The following is a 19,974-nucleotide window of genomic DNA, read 5'->3' as shown; positions in this document are numbered from 1 at the left end:
GGAGGAGGAAACCTGAGAATCCGAGGGAGGAGAGGGGGAGACAAGAAATGATTTCCTCCTTCCAACTCCCCAGCTACCCGGAGAGGAAGGTCCTGCCACAACTGCCCATTTCCCCTGGACGTCTGAAAGCAGATGCCTCCTATGATTGGGAAAGCTGTTAAAATCAGGGCTACATGTTTTGTTTTGTTTTGTTTTGTTTAAAAAAAAACCCCACAAACCCCTCTAAATCTGACACTTGCCAAAACCTTAACATTAAAACCAGGCAGCAAACTTGAAATGTGAAGATTTGATTCATCCTGCAGGCACCTGCATCCCTGGGCATCTGTGTTAAGCATACAAATATGTTCATGGGGAAGGACCAGAACTCAGTGGCAGAGCATCTGCTGGGCATGCTTAAGGTTCCAGGTTTGGTCCTCAATGGCACCTCCAGGTAAAGGTGGGAGAGACTCCCCTGCTTGAAGAGCTGCTTGCAATACTAAGCTAGATGGACCAATAGTCTGACTCAGTATAAGGCAGATTCCTGTGCCTTACTGGACCAACATCCTGTTTTCTGCAGTAGGTGAATTGATGGCTTTGGTAACACCATGAGCAGGGCCTGAAGGCAATAGCCCCTTCCTGTTGTCAGTGGCATAACACGGGTTGCCAGTGCCAGGGGCATGGCAGGGGTGAGTAGCAGGGAACAAAACAGAGCACGCATGTGCATTCAACTGCGCATCACCCAGGAGATTGCAGCCACAGAGATAAGAAAATAAGAGTAATTCTGTTGTCTGGGGAGGTCACTTGCTGGTTCACTGGTTTTCAACGGAGTTCTTGAAGTGCACAGCTGTATTGAGGCAGCACCGGCTGATGAAATTGTGCACCCCTAAGAATTTTGTGCCTGAGGCAACTGCTCTTGTGCCCCCTCACTATGTCACTGCCTGCTGTTGCTCCCCATCAACTGATATTCTGTGGCCCCTGATCTGGGAGGACTGCATACTGCCATCATGGCAACCAGCCACTGGCAGGCTTTCCCTCCATGATTTTCCTCCCTAATCCCTCTTTTAAGCCACCCAGACAACTGGGCATCACCACCCACAACCTTGTGGGCAGCAGATTCCACAAATGAGTTATGCACTGTAGTGGGAAGATGAACTTCCTTTTGCCTGCTTCTGCATCTCCCGCTGTTCAGCTTTATTAGGTGACTCCCAGTTCTAGCATTCTGAGAGAGGGAGGAAAACTGCCTCTCAGTCCTCCAGACTAGAGATAGGGAACCCTTTTTCAGCCTGAGGGTCACAACCCCTCATGGGGAAACTTCCAAGGACCACATGCCCTTAGATGACCACCAACCTGCATAGATTTAAGAGAGAATTGGACAAATTAATGCAGGAGGAGAGGGCTATTGATGATTACTAGCCACTATGGCTGTGTCCTGCCTCTACAGTTGGAGAAAGCAATGCTTCTGTGTACTTGCTGCTGGAAACCACAGGAGAGGAGAGTTCTCTTGTGCTCAAGTCCTGCTTGTGGGTTTCCCTTTATGGCATCTGGTTGGCCACTGTGAGAAACAGGCTGCTATTATACGTAGATGGGTCACTGGCCTGAACCAGCCCAGGCTCTTCTTATGCCCATGGTGTCCAGAGACAAAAATGGGCAGGGCAATAGATGTGGCTTTTCCCCTTTGTACAATATGCTCCAGTATGCACAAGAAACTGAGGTTTCTATAGAGCAAACAGTCAGGCAATGTGACTTCATGCATCCAGGCTTCCAGCAGGAGCATCACTTCCACTTATCAGAACAGAGCAGGGTGGTGAGATCCAGGCAACGAAGTGTGCCACTCCATCCTGACTGCCACCCTGCCCCACCCCATCCTGCTGAGTATCAGCACTGCTGCTTCAGGGAGGCTGGCTCTGTCACGGCATCATGCCAGCTACTCCTGATCCTCAGACATGTCACTCCATCCTCCATCGAGGCAACAAAGAGGCGTTATCACCAGCCAGGTGCTGTTAAGAACACAAGAAGAGCCTGCTGGATCGGACCAATGGCCCTTCTCTAGGTGTGGCTCAGAGACAGTCCCAAGACCAGGTGGAGAAGCCTGGAGGGCCCACAGCCAAATCCCTGCTCTAAACCATACATAATTTTATAAACTTTGATACAACCCATGGCCGGGAGGCAACCTGAACCGGGGGCTGCTCATTTGCACAGCTGAACGTGTGTGAACCAGCCCATTCCCACCAGGGAAATCTGATTCCTGGCAGTTCCATTTCCGGCTGTACAGCAGAGTCCAAATCAAAATTGCAGATGCAGAATTTGTTGTGGCACTAATTAAAAAAAAGTAAAGAAAAATAGCAGAGCCTTTTCCTGTTATCCAAATGAGAGTCTAGCAATTTGGCCACGAATCCTGTTGACAATCTGGCATTCCACTTCTCCGGATCTAGGTGTGTGTCGAATGCGTCCTGGCCATGAGATGTTATTTCAGGATTTCTAAAGCCTGGGAAATGAGGTAGTGACCAAGCCAGAGCAGGCGAATTTGTGGCTTGGGCTCCCTTGTCTTCCCAACAGCTGCTTTCCCAACAGTTTAACTCAAACCTCCCTGCCCCTTTGGGAATAAACTTGGTGTTTCTCCGTCTCTCTCTCTCTCTCTCTCTCTCTCTCTCTCTCTCTCTCTCTCTCTTTCTGACACACACAGGGAACAAGGCTGCAGTCTCACTCGCTTTCTTTTTCTCTCTCACACACACATGTGGAGTTTCCCAAGAAAATTGGAGATATGAAAGGAACATTTCGTACAAAGATTTCCATAATAAAGGACAAAAGTGGAAAGGACCTAACAGAAGCAGAAGACATCAAGAAGAGGTGGCAAGAATACACAGAGGAATTATACCAGAAAGAAACGGATGTCTCATATACCCCAGGTAGTGTGGTTGCTGACCTTGAGCCAGACATCCTGGAGAGTGAAGTCAAATGGGCCTTAGAAAGCACTGCAAATAACAAGGCCAGTGGAAGTGATGGTATTCCAGCTGAACTATTTAAAATTTTAAAAGATGATGCTGTTAAGGTGCTACACTCAATATGCCAGCAAGTTTGGAAAACTCAGCAGTGGCCAGAAGATTGGAGAAGATCAGTCTACATCCCAATCCCAAAGAAGGGCAGTGCCAAAGAATGCTCCAACTATCGCACAATTGCACTAATTTCTCACGCTAGCAAGGTTATGCTTAAAATTCTACAAGGAAGGCTCAAGCAGTATGTGGACCGAGAACTCCCAGAAGTGCAAGCTGGATTTAGAAGAGGCAGAGGAACCAGAGACCAAATTGCAAACATGCGCTGTATTATGGAGAAAGCTAGAGAGTTCCAGAAAGACATTTACTTCTGCTTCATTGACTATGCAAAAGCCTTTGACTGTGTTGACCATGGCAAACTATGGCAAGTTCTTAAAGAAATGGGAGTGCCTGATCACCTCATCTGTCTCCTGAGAAATCTCTATGTGGGACAAGAAGCTACAGTTAGAACTGGATATGGAACAACTGACTGGTTCAAAATTGGGAAAGGAGTACGACAAGGCTGCATTTTGTCTCCCTGCTTATTTAACTTATATGCAGAATTCATCATGCGAAAGGCTGGGCTGGATGAATCCCTAGCCGGAATTAAGATTGCCGGAAGAAATATCAACAACCTCAGATATGCAGATGACACAACCTTGATGGCAGAAAGTGAGGAGGAATTAAAGAACCTTTTATTGAGGGTGAAAGAGGAGAGTGCAAAATATGGTCTGAAGCTCAACATCAAAAAAACGAAGATCATGGCTACTGGTCCCATCACCTCCTGGCAAATAGAAGGGGAAGAAATGGAGGCAGTGAGAGATTTTACTTTCTTGGGCTCCATGATCACTGCAGATGGTGACAGCAGTCACGAAATTAAAAGACGCCTGCTTCCTGGGAGAAAGGCAATGACAAACCTAGACAGCATCTTAAAAAGCAGAGACATCACCTTGCCAACAAAGGTCCGTATAGTTAAAGCTATGGTTTTCCCAGTAGTGATGTATGGAAGTGAGAGCTGGACCATAAAGAAGGCTGATCGCCAAAGAATTGATGCTTTTGAATTATGGTGCTGGAGGAGACTCTTGAGAGTCCCATGGACTGCAAGAAGATCAAACCTCTCCATTCTGAAGGAAATCAGCCCTGAGTGCTCACTGGAAGGACAGATTGTGAAGCTGAGGCTCCAGTACTTTGGCCACCTCATGAGAAGAGAAGACTCCCTGGAAAAGCCCCTGATGTTGGGAAAGATGGAGGGCACAAGGAGAAGGGGGCAACAGAGGACGAGATGGTTGGACAGTGTTTTCGAGGTTACCAGCATGAGTCTGACCAAGCTGCGGGGGGCAGTGGAGGACAGGAGTGCCTGGCGTTCTCTGGTCCATGGGGTCACGAAGAGTCGGACACGACTAAACGACTAAACAACAACAACAAACTTCCTGAGCAAAGTAGTCATAGTTTTTTTGTTTTTTGTTTTTAAAATCAGGCTCATCTCCAAATTATGGATTAAGACTGACTCTGACTGTCTCTCTCTCTCTCTCTCTCCATGCATACGCGTGCACACATGCGCGCACGCACGCACACACACATATATATATATATACATAAATGGGTCCAATCCTGTGTCTCCACTTCCCCCTGGTCTAAATCTGCTTCCCAGGTGGAAACCACAGACAGGGGCTCTGCCTCTTTGCTGTGGCTTTGGTTTAAGTGGCCACTTCCTAAGCCACAGGATGATGAATGGAGGCTTCGAGCCAAGAACGGTCTGGCGAACATTTGAAGGAGAGCCGGCAAAACCAGACAGATGCAATAGCTCAGGCAGCAAAAGACTCTACGCTGTTCTGTGGCGCTGGATTGATAGCAATATTCTGGGGGATCCCAGCTCTGAGCATGTTTATGCGTGTGCGCCCCCTTCCTGGCACCTGAGTTTGCTTTCTTCTTCCTCTGCCCTCCTCCCTTTTTCCATGTGTGTTGGTTGTGTCTTTTAGATAGAAAGCCTAAGGGCATCAGTTATCTTGTGTGCTTGTTTCTATTGAACTGCAAGCTGCTCTGGGAACCCTTTTGGCAGAAGAGTGTGGGGTCAATAGTATAATTATATCATATAAGAAATGGCAATAAGTAAATGATGTTGAATGCATTTTCAGACCAAATCTCATACTTTGCCAAAGCTACTACTTACCTAGCTCGTGAGCTGTAGTAAAAGCAGAGGGGAGGCCATCGTCCTCAATGACAGAGCAGCTACGTTTGGGGTCACACATGGTGCCGACATCTGCCATGCCCAAGGTGTCGCAGGTGGTAGCACCACACAAATCCTGCCAAGAACAAAAGGATGCTCTTTAATCTCATGGCAAGAAAGGTACCCGGGGTTGTTGGCTGCTGAAGCCAAGGTGGTTACAAAAGAGAAACTTTGCTTGGGTTGAGTTTGGCCCAGAACATGCACTTTCAAGGCAACCACAATTTATCTCTATTATTTGTGTATACCCCCCCCTTCGAAATACAATCTTTCCAAGGCGGTTTACAACAGGAGAAATAGTTGTGATTTCTGCATCGCTAGGGGTTGGACTAGACGACCCTTTGAGTCGCTTCCAACTCCACAGTTCCATGAAATAAAAACAACAGCAAAGAACGAAAAGGTATGTCGGCAAACATTTCTGCAGAAGAACCTAAAAACTGAATCAGCATACAGTCAGGAAGCCTTGCACACAGAAAGCCTTGTGGAACACAGAGACCTTCAATGCATGTCTAGAGAAGGTGAAAAGATGGAGTCCATTGGGAAGGGAGTTCCACAGCTGTGGAGACACCACTGAGCAGGCCTTGCAGCTGCCAAGTCTATACTAACTAATAATAGCAACAAGCAAGACAGCAGGGTCTCTGAAGCTGATCACAGGCACAGGGATCAATGGTAGGTCCAACTGTCCATACCAAAGCTCTGCATCCATAGAAGGGAAATGTTTTGCCAATAAGAGTCATAACTAGGGATGGGAGGATCAGTCTATTTTGGGTCTGTGTCGTTCTCACACACGTTGACTCAAATGCCCATTCTCTTGTGTTTTCTGCCATTGCTTTTAAAACACATAAAGTCTGCATTTAAGTGGTACGCCTTTCCTCCAAGTATATACATTTTTGCATGTGTGTCCCCCCCCCCCCATAACGCACAATCATTTACGCATTTTTGCAAAATTCTGAGAAATGCTCTGTCTGCAGGATAACTGCATTCCAATCCACATATTAGTCTGGGAAGTAAAAAAATTAGACCAGTTCACTTTAAAATGCAATCCAGATGAAATTCTACAGCACCTCGCATCTTAACTTCCTCTATCGGCCTATTATTGTGAGTAGAAAAATAATATCCCTGAGCCAACCGACTCTCAAACTTTGGGATTGTTAAAATAGATACAGAGGAAAATTAATCAAATTGAGATGTGTGATTCAAATTTGGTCTACTAGATGCAAAAAAAAATTAAAGCAATGTGGACTAAAGTCTGGGGATTAGGAGCCCCAAATCTTAAGCTTATTAGTTTCATAATAGATCTGACCCTGACTACAGCAGTCAGGCTATCCCTGTCCAGGAACAGCCATTGTTGGTGAACCAGACAAGCTGGGAAAAGGCACGCCAAGCCACGGAGGACACCTGCGATTGCTAACCCCTGCATGTCACATTCACACTTTAAAATCCAAACCTGGGTGTATGCCTTGTGGAGCAGCTCAGGTTAGTAAACCTGCCATTCTGAGAATCCCTTGTACCTGTGGAAAAGTTGGGAAATGGGGCTCTCAGTGTCTGGACATGACTACCTTCTGTAGCATAGGAGCCAAGTCTTAGGGGCCAAGGTTCCTTCAGGCCCCCAAATAAAATATTTGAAGTTGCTGGGGCCTCCCAAAATTGATGGGCATTGCCCATTCAAAGGGTGTGTGCATGCTGTATCTTGTGATCAATTATGCAAGGTGGGGCTTACCTCCCCCCCCCCCCCAATATTTTATTCAAGTTGGCACCCCTGTTCTGTAGCACAAGAGCAGGGCAGGAAGGAATAATCAAGGCGTGGAAGCAGGAGATAGGCCTCAAAAAGCATCGGAAGAACTGGGCAAGGGATGGAAAACCCCCAGGGCCAAAAAGGGAAGCGAGATGGTTTGGCTTTCAAAGCTTGGAAGCGCTCCTTCCTCAGTAGAGGAGGCCGTCCCTCCTGCTCTTGACAAGGTGCTGCTGATAGACTTTCCAGCTTTCTTTGCAGCCAAGGAAGCAGGCGAATAAAGGCCTCCGTGCTGCGCACATGTGTGCGAGAGATGCTCTCTCGATCGGCAAAGGGCAAGCAAAGAGGAAAGGGTTTTGGCTCCCCAGCTAAAAGCCTGGAGGTTAGCTACTTCCTTGCAGCTCTTGTCCTCTCATCTCGCAAGCATGAAAGCCCCAGGCCGTGACCCGCCCAGCTGGAAAAGACAAGAGCATCAGCCTCCAGCGTCAGAGGCACCGTGGGGGATTTCTGCCACATCCTCATCTTAAGCGATAAGCCCCCTTGCTGCTGTCAGGAGCCAGGGCTGACATCATGGCTTGCAGATGTTGCCTGCCGAGGCCAGCGCATGAGCTTCAGTTAGGGCAGTGCCGGCATGAGCATTCTTACAAATTGCTTCCATATCCTCTGGTCGCAAGAGCAGAGCGAACAGATTCAAGGCATGCCCTCAGGAACAATGTTAAACTAAAACAACAATGGGAACGTGTGCTGTCATGTTGATCACAGTGTGGAGCCCGAAGGAGAGGGTGCAGAGTGCAGCAGGTTATGGCAGGGTGGAGAACACCTTACCCAAACGTAGCATAGCATATTCTCTTGGGGTTACACCAAGGGCATGGATCCCACCTCCTCTTGTGATCATTTTGGATTTTTTGGGGTGCTCCCTGGGGACAGCAAGGAGCTCTGGGAGTGGGGGGAAATGAAAGAAAAACCTTGCTGGATCAGGCCAATGGCCCAGCCGGTCCAGCATCCTATTCTCACAGTGGCTGACCAGCTGCCCACAAGCAAGGCCTGAGGCCCAAAAGGCCTCTCCCCTCCTGTGGTTTCCAGTAACTGGCATTCAGAAGCATTGCTGCCTCCATCTGTGGCCGCCATGGCAAGTAGCGCTGATAATCCTTCTCCTCTACAAATTTGTCTAATCCTCTTTTAAAGCCATCTAGATCAGGCACAGGCAAACTCAGCCCTCCAGATGTTTTGGGACTACAACTCCCATCATCCCTGACCACTGGTCCTGTTAGCTAGGGATGATGGGAGTTGTAATCCCAAAACATCTAGAGGGCCTAGTTTGCCTGTGCCTGATCTAGGTTGTCATCCTTGTCTCCCGAGAGAGCAAGCTTCGCAGTTTAACTCAATGCTGCCTGAAGAAGGCCTTTCTATTATCTGTCCCAAACCTTCCAACATTCACTGAGTCCCTGTGTTACGAGAGGAGAAAAAAACTTTCCTCTAGTCATCGTTTCGGTTGCCCTTTTTCAACTCCATCGCTTCCTTTTTGAGGTGAGGCAACCAGAACTGTACACTGTATTCCAAATGCGGCCGCAGCACAGATTTGTCATAATGATACTGGCAGTTTTGTTTTCGTTTTCTGAAAACAGGTGACCTAACTCTACATCACCACGTCTTTTTGGCAATTTTGCCTATCTGTGAAGAGGGCCTTTCTTCTGTCAAGTCCTGAACGCCCTGAGAATCAGCGCCATGCCTCTGCACCAGCAGCGCAGTCAGCTGACGGGATGATCCCACCAGGAGAGCATTCCTTTCCAAACATCATAGAGGTGGCTGACCTCCAGGACTGGGCTTGCATCCTGAGTCATCCAATCCCACTCAGGTCCCTGCGTGTGCTTCTCCTTCTCAGAGGCAAATGCAGCCTCCTCCTTTCCTGTGTGGATCATTTCCTTTGAAGTGCGCCCACACAAGAGAGTGAGGTAGGGAGAGAGAGGAGGAAGATAAATGGCTGCATGGAATTCACACATGGGCATTCTTCAACCTTTGGGGAAGATGCATCGTATTTCAACGCTATCGTCTTCTGCAATCTCGCCGACAACTGAAGGAATCCAGGATGAAGATGCTCGGGATGTGAGCCACCAGGAGCCGGCCGTGATAAGTCATAAATATTACACAAAAGAATCAGAACTGGAGGAGTTGGGATACCAGTAGGCTAACTAATGCTCGTGGGGAATGATTGGGTGGGAAAGCAGGGAGCTCAACAGTAGGTGGCACCAGAGCCAATAACAGGCAGGGCCAATTAATTAGAGCAGGCATAGGCAAACTCGGCCCTCCATATGTTTTGGGACTACAACTCCCATCATCCCTAGCTAACAGGATCAGTGGTGAGGGATAATGGGAGTTGTAGTCCCAAAACATCTGGAGGGCTGAGTTTGCCTATGCCAGAATTAGCGCTTCATTCCTATCCTCTAACTTGCTGAGATCTACAAGGGCAACACCAAAATCAGGCATCTCCAAGCCCTCCAGATGTTTTGGATTACAATTCCCATCATCCCTGACCACTGGTCCTGTTAGCTAGGGATCATGGGAGTTGTAGGCCAAAACATCTGGAGGGCAGCAGGTTGGGGATGCCTGACCAAGACTAAGGTGGAAGAAGATGGAACCAGGCAGAGGGCCTTCTCGGTAGTGCCGCCCGCCCTGTGGAATGCCCTCCCATCAGATGTCAAGGAAATAAACAACTACCTGACTTTTAGAAGACATCTGAAGGCAGCCCTGTTTAGGGAAGTTTTTTATGTTTGATATTTTATCATGTTTTGGGAGCCACCAAGAGTGGCTGGGGAAACTCAGTCCAGGGGGCTAGCATGGGCTGCAATTATTAATTGTTGTTGTTGTTGTTGTTGTTGTTTATACCCCACCCATCTGGCTGGGTTGGTGGGATGGTGGGATGGTGCCCCCATTCACCCAAATGGTTAGCATCCACTGGGATACTAGTGCACAAACAATACAGCTGTTTATCTTCAGGGTGCCATAAGACACTCCCTCTCTCTCTCTCTCTCTCTCTCTCTCTCTCTCTCTCTCTCTCTCTGGAATATGCTTCTGCCAAGGTAGCCAAGATTCCTCTCCATGCTGGATGCTAACCAGAGAAGCCCTTTGTCATTGTGACCCAGAGAGAGCTTTCCATTGTCTCTGCGCAAACTCTCCCTAGCCAGCTCACGCTCCTCTCTGTGGCAGATGATGGTCAACGGAGCAGATAATCTGGCATTGGCTTTAACCAAAAAAATAAAATAAAGGGAAAAGTGAAAGTGAACGGAGAGCAATGAGCCAAAAACTCTCTCTCCTGTTAGGCAATCACTGGTCCTTAACAGCAATCTGTTAATGCAGCTCACTGGTGGGTCTAGAGCCACTGCATGTAACTTTTGGCCCTTATGCAAGAGAGGGACATGAGATTTCTTGCCCCAGTAAGAGCCTCAAGCTGACTGCAGGGCTGGCTCTAAAGGCCACATCCACACCATGCAGCCAAAGCATGATGATCCCACCCTGAACAGTCAGAGTGCCTTCCCCCAAGGAATCCTGGGAGCTGTAGTTCAAGGGTCCTGAGAGTTGTTAGGAGACTCCTATTCCTCTTGGTGGGACGTGGGTGGCGCTGCGGGTTAAACCACAGAGCCTAGGACTTGCTGATCAGAAAGGTCGCGGTTTGAATCCCCGCGACGGGGTGAGCTCCAGTTGCTTGGTCCCTGCTCCTGCCAACCTAGCAGTTCGAAAGCACGTCTAAGTGCAAGTAGATCAATGGGTACCGCTCCGGCAGGAAGGTAAATGGCATTTCCGTGCGCTGCTCTGGTTCGCCAGAAGTGGCTTAGTCATGCTGGCCTCATGACCCGGAAGCTGTACGCCGGCTCCCTCGGCCAATAAAGCGAGATGAGCACCACAACCCCAGAGTTGGCCACAACTGGACCTAATGGTCAGGGGTACCTTTACCCTTTACCTTTTTATTCCTCTTGGAGAGCTCTAATTCCCAAAGGTGTTTCACAATCAAGTCCTTTTCCCAGGGAACTGTGGGAATTGCAGCTCAGGGAAGGGAAACAAGGAATCTCCCTAACAACTCTCAGCACCCTTAACAAATCACAGCTCCCAGAATTATTTGCGGTGGAGCTTAAAGTGAAATTGCAGTGGTTTCAATGTATGGTGTGAATGTGGCCCTGGTACCCCTCAAGGCACAATGGAGCCCCAGGGCTTTTTCTGCTGAGTCCCAGGACTCAGCTACATTAGTCAAGAAACAGTGTTTTGAATGCATTATAAACATGCAACACCAGATGGCACCAGAGAGCAAAAATAAATTTCTAAGCAATTTTCCATATTGTTTCTTTTTTCTTTTGTTACCTTGATTTAATTTCTGGCTTATTTTAGCTCCCAGGGGCTAAAAGGGATCACATGAGGTCAAGGTCTGGCAGGACCCCTGCTGGCACATCTTTGCAGAGTATGAGGAGTATCAATTGCATCTTGATGGCAGGCCACTTACAGGCTTGCACTAAGGAGCTTTGACAGGCATTTTGAAGCAAGAGATTGGAGGGGGGTGTTCCCCAGGGGCTGTTTTTTGCAGCCACAGGGGATGGGAATCACATTCATCTCACTGTGGTAGATGGACTTCAGGAGGAAGCTAAGTTCATCCATCAGCAAGATTGTCATGTCCTGATTCTCAGAAGATCAAGATGAGAATCTACCAAATTCCTTGGTCAGCACCCATCTGTGCCCATTTTCTGGAACGATTCAGGCAGGGTGGCAGCTAGCAGAAGAGGAACATGAGTGGGTGGGAATAAACTTTCAGCTCACAAGACAGCTCTGTTGATCACTTATCACACTTTGCAATGACCCATGTTAATATAATTTCCAAGTCAACCTGCCAACTCCACAGAAGGTTCACAGCCAAGGCCATCATGCTGAATACATCCCCTTGCACAGTGATGAGTGTTGTTGCACTCCAGCTCCCATCAGCCCTGACCATCATAGCCAATTGTCAGAGATGTTGGGAGTTCAGCAACATCTGGAGAACCACAGATGTCCCCCACTCCTGACATACTGCTTAAAAGCATGGTTGTTTGTGGTTATTTTGGAATCTCACGCTGAAGAATCTAAGCTTTTGAGATTTTGTTAGTTTAAGGACAATGTTCAAGCCCTTGCACATGCAAAGATAACATCTGAGAACACACAGTAACTTCCTGTGAGAGGCTCGAAGTGCAGGGTCACTGGACCTGTGCCCTGCGTGGCTAGCAGGCTAGCCATTCCTCCCTCATGGTATCCAGCTACGCTGCGCTCTCTGTTCATCCTCTAGTCGCTTTCACCATTTACCCCCACTCTGAAATACAACATGCCTTGCCAGAGAAACTCCAAACCCTGCAAAATAACTTAGCCACCAGATTCAGACTGAAAGTCAATCTTTACGTTTCAGAAAAAACGTATGCAACAACATTCTTTAGGGACTATCGGTGTAAGATTGCTTGCTTGGGGTTATAAGGCACACTTACCTAGGAGTAAGCCCCACTGAACACAGTGGGAGTCACTGCTGAGTAAACATGCATAAGATTGCAATGCAAATATCACCCCATTTTAAAAAAAATAAAAAGGTGTCTTTGCATGCAGAAATCTAGCACACGAGAGAAAGGACCAAGGCAGAAACTTCCTTCTGTAAGTTTTAGCTTTCTAAGTGCAGGGAGTTTGGGCTTGTTTGCTTGTCAGTTTTCTATAAAGGGGGGCATTTTAAACATGTCGTTACCCCCTCTCTCAGGCTGATGTGGCCACCTCATTATGCTGAATGTATAAATAGGTTTGTAAGCAGGACCCAGAAAGGTTGGGGTTGGCTGTCTCAAGCATCATGTCCTGCTTGTGGCCGCCTCAAAGGAATATGGATAGCTTCAGCTGAGAACATAAGGAAAAGCTAGCTGGACCCCCTTGGTCTGATCCAGGAAGGCAGATCTTAATGCTCACAGATCTTCCCTGCAAGGTCTATGCAGATTCTCACCAATCTCCAGAAACATTTTCTGCATATACTCTTCCACATCTCTTCTTCTGTTGGAGAAATGCAGTCCACAACAATGAAGCCAAGGCTGGTGGAGCTGTGGACCCACAGGTGCTGTGGGATGATAATTCCCATCACCCCTGGCCATTGGCTATGTTGCTTGGGGCTGGTGGGAGCTGGAGTCCAGCGGCATCTGCAGGGCAGCCCAGCTTAGTGTTGAGGCAAAGCTGCCAACTGTGGACACAATCCTAGCTTGCCCCTGCTCCTTGTCCAAACATGCAGCCCAGAGGAAGCAGAGCATGATGGGTCTTTAGTTCCTGAAAAGCTTCTAGGTTCAGAAAGTACAGTCTATAAGTCGTACCTTAGTTAAGTGGAGAGGGAGAAATGTTGCTTTATGGGAACAGCAGAAGAGCTCCGCTGACAGTGGCCCATCTATGACAGGCATCCTGTTCTCAGGTGCCCCAATGGGGAAGCCCTCATTCAGGACACCCAAACACAAGAGCAGCCCCCCTTCCCTGTGGTTTCATCAACTGATATTCAGAAGCATTACTGCCTCTGACCAAAAAATGGAAGTTGGTTGTTTCTTTTGCCTTACTCATTCCTTTTTTCTTCATTTTAGTTCTCCTTGCCTTGCAAGCTGAAAGGATCTCTTGGCTTTTTGCCTAAGACTTGCACTGACATACTGACCCACTTTCTCTAGTGAGCCTTGCCTCCTGGTTGCAGACAGAGATTAACAAGGAGCTTTTAACAGGCCCTCCTTTAATGCCCCCTTGCCCCATCCCAGACATGGGTCACCCAAAGTCATTTTTCCTTGAAGATCGTACAACCCTCATTGACCTAGCATGCAGCTTATGAGGACAGGCCCTGGATCCTGTCTAATAGCATCGCTTGAGGTCGCTGATGTTAAAGGTAAGAGGTTAAAGGAAAGTCTTTTTTTTTTTACAGGAAAGGTGCCTTTCTGTAAACAAATTGCAAGTGAATCATGTAGTGCTATGACAGAAGGTGCCTATAGTAGCTAATAAGTCAGCCACTGTTTTCAGCCAGACCACATTTGCAGTATGGAAAGAATAAGACTGCCCTGCCTTACAGGACTGTTGTAAGCAGAGAGATGGGCAGATCACTCTATTTCCTGGCCACGTCTGTTTTGCACATGTTCATTCATAGGTTTTCCCCATCCCATTTCCGCATCAACCTGCCCATTTGAAGATGTAAATCAGGTCAATGTGCATCAGAATTTATGAATGCAGAGTTCCTCAGGCATCCCAAGCTAGGAGGCATCCTGGGATAATGTATATGAAGCATGATCTACCGGTCGATCGCATGATGTCCCTGGTTGATTGCAGGATCCCCCCCAAAAAAGCTCAACAACTTTGGCTCACAGCTTACCCTCCCTAAAGAAAGCTGAAAAACTTTGATCAATACAATGGGTAGATTACTGCCAGTGTGAGTGGATCACAGTCTCTTGGAAGTTGGATGTGCTGTGCCTGCCCTATATAAATGCTAAATATTGTTGATTGCATTTATACCGTGTTTTCTTCTGTTCTCCAAGAGAACAAACCACAGAACTGGACCTCACCGAGACGGCATTCTGATGTGGTCCCCATGTGGTCCTGCACATGGGGATCTTTCCAATATCACTTTAAAAGTCACTGTTGGTGCATTCTCCCAAGTATCATCATGCAACCAAGCACCTTCTAATTAGAGCAGCGCATCATATGGATCGGTTCCCTCTTTTGAGTGAACTGAGTGTTTTGCAAACATTATCTTGCTGCAATCCTAGCAACCATCCTGTAAAGTAGGCTCAGTATTATTATCCCCAAACTGCAGATATGGAAGGGTGGCTTAAGATCACCCAGAGAGATCCGGGAGATTTCTGCAGGAGAGGACTGTTGTGCTTACATCCTACTTGTGAGTTTCCCATGGGCACATGGTTGGGCAGTGTGTGAAACAGGATGCTGGACTCTGTTCTAATCTGGCAGGGCTCATCCTATGGGACAGAGTTGCAGTTGCTGGGCTACACCATTACCACCAAAGAATGAGACTTCCAATTCATACCTGCTTAGAAGATCAGGATGAAACAGCTGGAGCATAAAGTCAATTACAGCTGCCTCAACAGTAATGCAATAAGCTGCCTAACCCTGAGTCAAACTATTGGTCCATCTAGCTCTGCACTGTTTACACTGACTGGCAGCAGCTGCCTCCAGGATTTTAGACAAGCTGTCTCTCCCAGTCCTAGTTGCAGATTCCAGAGATTGAACCAGAGATCTTCCGCCTGCAAAACAGATGTTCCGCTACTGAAGTGCAGCCATTCTCAAGTTTGGGGCCACTCCTGAACCTGCCTTTCCCAGAATGAGAAAGCAAAACACCCCAACCCACCCGCCAGCTGCTCTGCACGGGACTTGTCGACTGCCACTGCAAACTGCCTATCAATTAGCTTGTCGCCCTCCCTCCTTTTTTAATGAAACAAGAGCTCGGGGTTTACGCAACAGCCTTTTTGGCAGGCAGATACATTTTGCGGTATCAAGAGACCACAGATGGAGGAGTTCAAGAAAGGCAGATGTCTCCATTGATCCAGTGCCCTCACATTGGGGTTTGAGGAATGCACAGCTCAGTAATGCGCAAAAAATGCAAGCTGGCTATTATTCGGAAGATGGGACAAGGCCCCAGGAACGCTGCAGCACAAACTCTCCCCAAACATAACCCCATAGGCTGCCTTTTTCATACTTGTGAGCTGCGTACCCGCTACACCTTTAAGGCACATTCAAGGGACATTCATTCCCTCAAAGAATCCTGGGCACTGTAGTTCGCCCTTCGCAGTGTTACAGTTCCCAACAGCACTTATCAAACTACAGTGCCCAGAATTCGTTGAGGCAGAAAATGTGCTCCAGATGTGCACAGAGCCAGTGTGGTGTAGTGGTTAAGAGTGGTAGTCTTGTAATCTGGGGAACCAGGTTCACATCTCCGCTCCTCCACATGCAGCTGCTGGGTGACCTTGGGCCAGTCACACTTCTTTGAAGTCTCTCAGCCCCGCTCACCTCACAGAGTGCTTGTTATGGGGGAGGAAGGGAAAGGAGAATGTTAGCCGCTTTGAGACTCCTTAAAGGGAGTGAAAGGCGGGATATCAAATCCAAACAACTCTTCTTCTTCTTCTTCTTCTTCTTCTTCTTCCTCCTCCTCCTCCTTAAAGGGACAAGTGTGCACACAATCTACATCTTCTTAAATCAGACAGGTTCCGATCCATAAAACTGTAACCCCATCCCTGGGAAGCATCCCCAATAGATACAAGGTATTTGGTTGCCTCCTTCTGAGAGGAGACCTGCTGAAGTTAGCAGACATGGCTCATTCATTTCAAAGGGTCTGCTCTTGAGTAGGACTAGCATTGGACACAACCCACAGATGCAAAGAGGAGAAGCCGCCCACTTTTTTGTTGCCATTGCTCACAACCGACCCAGAAGGAGGGCCTCGGATTCAATGGCACACAACTCAAACCCAACAGAGTAGAAATGGTTCTGGATTCTACCATTGTAGTCTGCAGTGTGAGGTGGAGAGAATCACAAAGCCAAAAGCTCCTGCTTCTGGAAAAACAAAAAACAAAAAAACAGATATCAAGGGAGGAAGCGTTCTAGTCACACCTTCTCCCTGACATGTTAGTTTTCTGGATGCAATGATTTTTGTTTTATTTAAGTCTGGCTTAAATAAATCTTGCATTGCAGGGGGTGGACTAGATGACCAGTGGTACCCCTTCCAACTCTACAAATTCTATCCTATGATTCTGTGTTTCCTTCCAGCCTCCCTCCCCCACCAGTCTGAAGTCGCATGACTCTGCACCCACGTTTATCTTCTCCATCTGATGTTTGTAAGGATCAGGACACGCAGCTCAGGTTGAACTGAAGGTCAACACTAAATCCGAGCCTTGTAGTCATCACATTGCCTAAATAGCTACAAACTCGTGGAGCCCAATTTCCTGCGATTCCAAAAAAGTGTTTTGTTTTGGAACCTACTCAGTGGAAACCCTCATCCTGAAAAGGAAAGGGGAAAGGGAGTTACTCATCTGCTCCAGGATAGAATTCCGCAGAATCGGGAGGAAAATGAAAATCTAAGACACCTTGCTTTATCTATTAAAAATATGTATTCTTCCTCTCTCCCCTCCCACCCTTTTTTTCTTTTTCTTTTTACTGTTCCCTTGGCAGTTGCAAGGCTGAATCACTCTTTCGCATTCCTAACATGCAGAAACTGTTCTTTTCTCTCCCCTTTTCCATAATGGCAGCTTTTTGACAATCCAGCAAATAATATCACATTTGTCACATTCACTTCCGTCGCCACACTGCTGGGATACAGCAGCTGGGGGAAGCCTTGGCTCCCTCCTCCCAAAGTCGGTGGAAAAGTTCCAGGTCTCGTTTTCAACAAGGCAAGGGTCTCATGCGCCCGAGCCACATCCTGCTCTAATGCATTCCATCTGAGGCTCCTGCAGTCCCAACTCAATAGACCAGCAGGGAAGGAGCAGCCAAACCTGGCTTGTTCCAGCCTGATATCATGGGAGGAATTGAGGGGACAAGAGAAGGAGGGTTCGTCACAGGGCGGAGTCCCATGATCACTCACCGCCTCAAAGTCTGCGTCTCTTTCTAGGAGTTTTACAGTCCTATCCCACATGTTTACTCCCAGTGGTGCAGCAGAGGGAGGATGTGAGGGAGCACAGTTTGGGGACCTTTTTCAAAGTATGAGCGATGACATCATCCACTGCAACACCAGAGGAATTGATTGACTCTATTTTCTCCAGCAACTGAATGAGGTTTCAAGGTTGTCGTTTCCCCCACCTCCAGGATTTGTAGGATGTTAGCATTGAGGAAGTCAGAGAACAAGAAAAAATAATCAAGGCTAGGTACTTCCTTCCATTTCTTTGATGAGGTACCTGCTTCACACCAGTCAGATAGGAGCATTGTTGTTGTCATCGTCCTCAACATGTCTTTGCAAGATAGTAGCATTTCTAATTGAAAAGGCTGCCATTGCAGTTGGCAGAAAAACTTGTTCTTGAAGCTCAATGTGTTTTCCAAGTTGAACCTCTACAGTCAGAAGTACCACGGAACTCAGCTTACTCCCAGAAAGTGATGCACGGGGTTGCAGTCAATGCCATGAACGATGGTCTAACTTGTGAGTATGTCTTTGGTCTGGCTAGGGACTAAAGGAACACACAGTCCCTATAGCTGCGCTGCAGTGGTGGCGCATGCAGGGGCCAGATACAAAATTGGGCGGAACAATGGATGTGACTCTTACTTTTTCACAATAAGCTGCATACTAGCCAGACAGAAATCAGAGGTTTGACACACCTGCACCTTTCCTGTCCTCCATCCAGGCAAGCAAGGAGCAGAATCGCAGTTCAAATCCAACCAGGCAAAAGCACTCAAAGATGCCATAGAACAGGCTCGTTTTGTGCTTCGGAAGGGGAGATCCTTAGGGGCCAAACAGAAAGACCTGGGCGGGGGCGAATTTAGCACCCAGGCCTGAGGTTCCCCATCCCTGCCATAGGAGTTGCCATCACGATGCATTCCTGCACTTCAGAATTTGCCATCGCACCAATGTCTCCTCTCAAACAAGTCTCACTGAATCACGTGGGACCCTTCTCCAGGTGAGAGTGCAAACGATTGCAGTCTCTGCCATGTGTTATGAGGACCATGCCTGTGACATGAGTAAAAGCAACAGGCCACCCCAAAACACCTCTGGATCTGCTTCTCCGTCCCCCTTGTCCTCGACCCCTTCTCTGAGATTTGCACAAACAGAAGTGCCTATGGAAGTTCGCAGAATAGCTCAAAGCTCTGGAGGGGCTGCGCCTACCCAAAAAAACCAACCACCCAAGTCTAGGTGTGAGTCATGCAGGTAGCTGCGGTCATTTAGCTGTAGTCATGGAAGGGATGAAGAGGGATGGAGTAGTCTCTGAGATATTTCACACACGAGTGGTCGTGTGTGTTGTGCTGGTTCCTTACACACACAAATACACAATCACGATGCCTTTCATTCCTACCAAAAGGTTTGTTCTAATCTTTCTCCGTCAGCAAATAGAGATGTGGCCTTCCCTATATTCATTGCATCACTGCGATCATTGAGTCATCTAGTCCAATGCCTTGCAATGGAGGAATCGCAGCTATTGTTGGAAATAATGGGAGCTGTTGTCCCACAGCAATTCAAGGGCCAGACTATGGCCATGTATCCAGGGTTAAGATGGTGAGGCATTCTTTTGCCTGAGACCCAAGGGAAGAAGCACCTCCTTAATCTTGCCTATCACAGCAGCCGGCCGCACAAACACAGAGGAGGAAGCCTTCACTTAGGCAACAGAGCCCTGGAAGAGGAGGAGGAGGAAGGCGACGAGCAAATGGTAGAGATGGAAACAGAACGGTCAGAACGTTTCCCGGTACAAGTTTGGCCAAAGCTCCTGCCGTGTCAAATGAGAAATCCCAGTTGGATGCATACAAATGTTTCCTGCGAGCAAAACTGGGAAGGCTGCCATGGATCAGAACAGTGTGTGTAGCCAAGGTTCAGCCCGAGGATGACAAGGGATTCCTTGAGGAGATTTCCAAGTCAATCACCTGCCTGAAGCCCGTCCAGGTGTATGGGAAGCAAAAACCACTCGTTCTTAGGCGATGATGGCTGCTGAGCGACCGGGTCTAGAGGGAGCAGTTGCATTCCTGTCCGGCACGAAGCCCACAGCATCAAGGAGCAATTGCAGAGGATGCTCAGGCTGTCAGCATCAACATGGAGATGCAGGAGCCCAGGGGCTACAGAGGGGAGGAGTTAGGAACAGGCCCAGCCTGGTTTCAGGATGAGAGCCAGTGTGGTGCAGCGGAAAGAGTGCCTGGCTAGGACCTCGGAGACCAGGGATCTAATCCCCACTTGGTCACAAAGCTCACTGGGCTATCTTGAGGGCCAGGCATTGCCACTCCGCCTGACCTACCTCACAGGGTTGTTGTGAAGATGAAATGGGAACTAGAACCTTGGAAGTTGAGAGAGAGAGAGAGAGAGAGAGAGAGAGAGAGAA

The 19,974-nt window shown here is 47.9% G+C and overlaps 1 protein-coding gene and 1 long non-coding RNA gene across 2 annotated transcripts in view; one reads left to right on the top strand and one right to left on the bottom strand.

Moving 5' to 3' along the window:
* Positions 1-19,974, top strand: part of LOC307203680 — a 398,536-nt gene that overhangs the window by 53,540 nt on the left and 325,022 nt on the right. The gene's annotated exons all lie outside the window — the stretch shown is intronic.
* Positions 1-19,974, bottom strand: part of ADAMTS15 (ADAM metallopeptidase with thrombospondin type 1 motif 15) — a 42,098-nt gene that overhangs the window by 16,845 nt on the left and 5,279 nt on the right. The window contains exon 2 of the mRNA XM_079954509.1: positions 5,179-5,311. Coding sequence (XP_079810635.1) covers positions 5,179-5,311 — 133 coding nt within the window. The remainder of the gene's footprint in view (positions 1-5,178; positions 5,312-19,974) is intronic.

The sequence above is a fragment of the Podarcis cretensis genome (assembly GCF_951804945.1).
Source record: "Podarcis cretensis genome assembly, chromosome: 15".
NCBI classification, from domain to species: domain Eukaryota; kingdom Metazoa; phylum Chordata; class Lepidosauria; order Squamata; family Lacertidae; genus Podarcis; species Podarcis cretensis.
The sequence above is the reverse complement of the archived record's forward strand: the minus strand, read 5'-3'. Positions and strand labels throughout refer to the sequence as shown.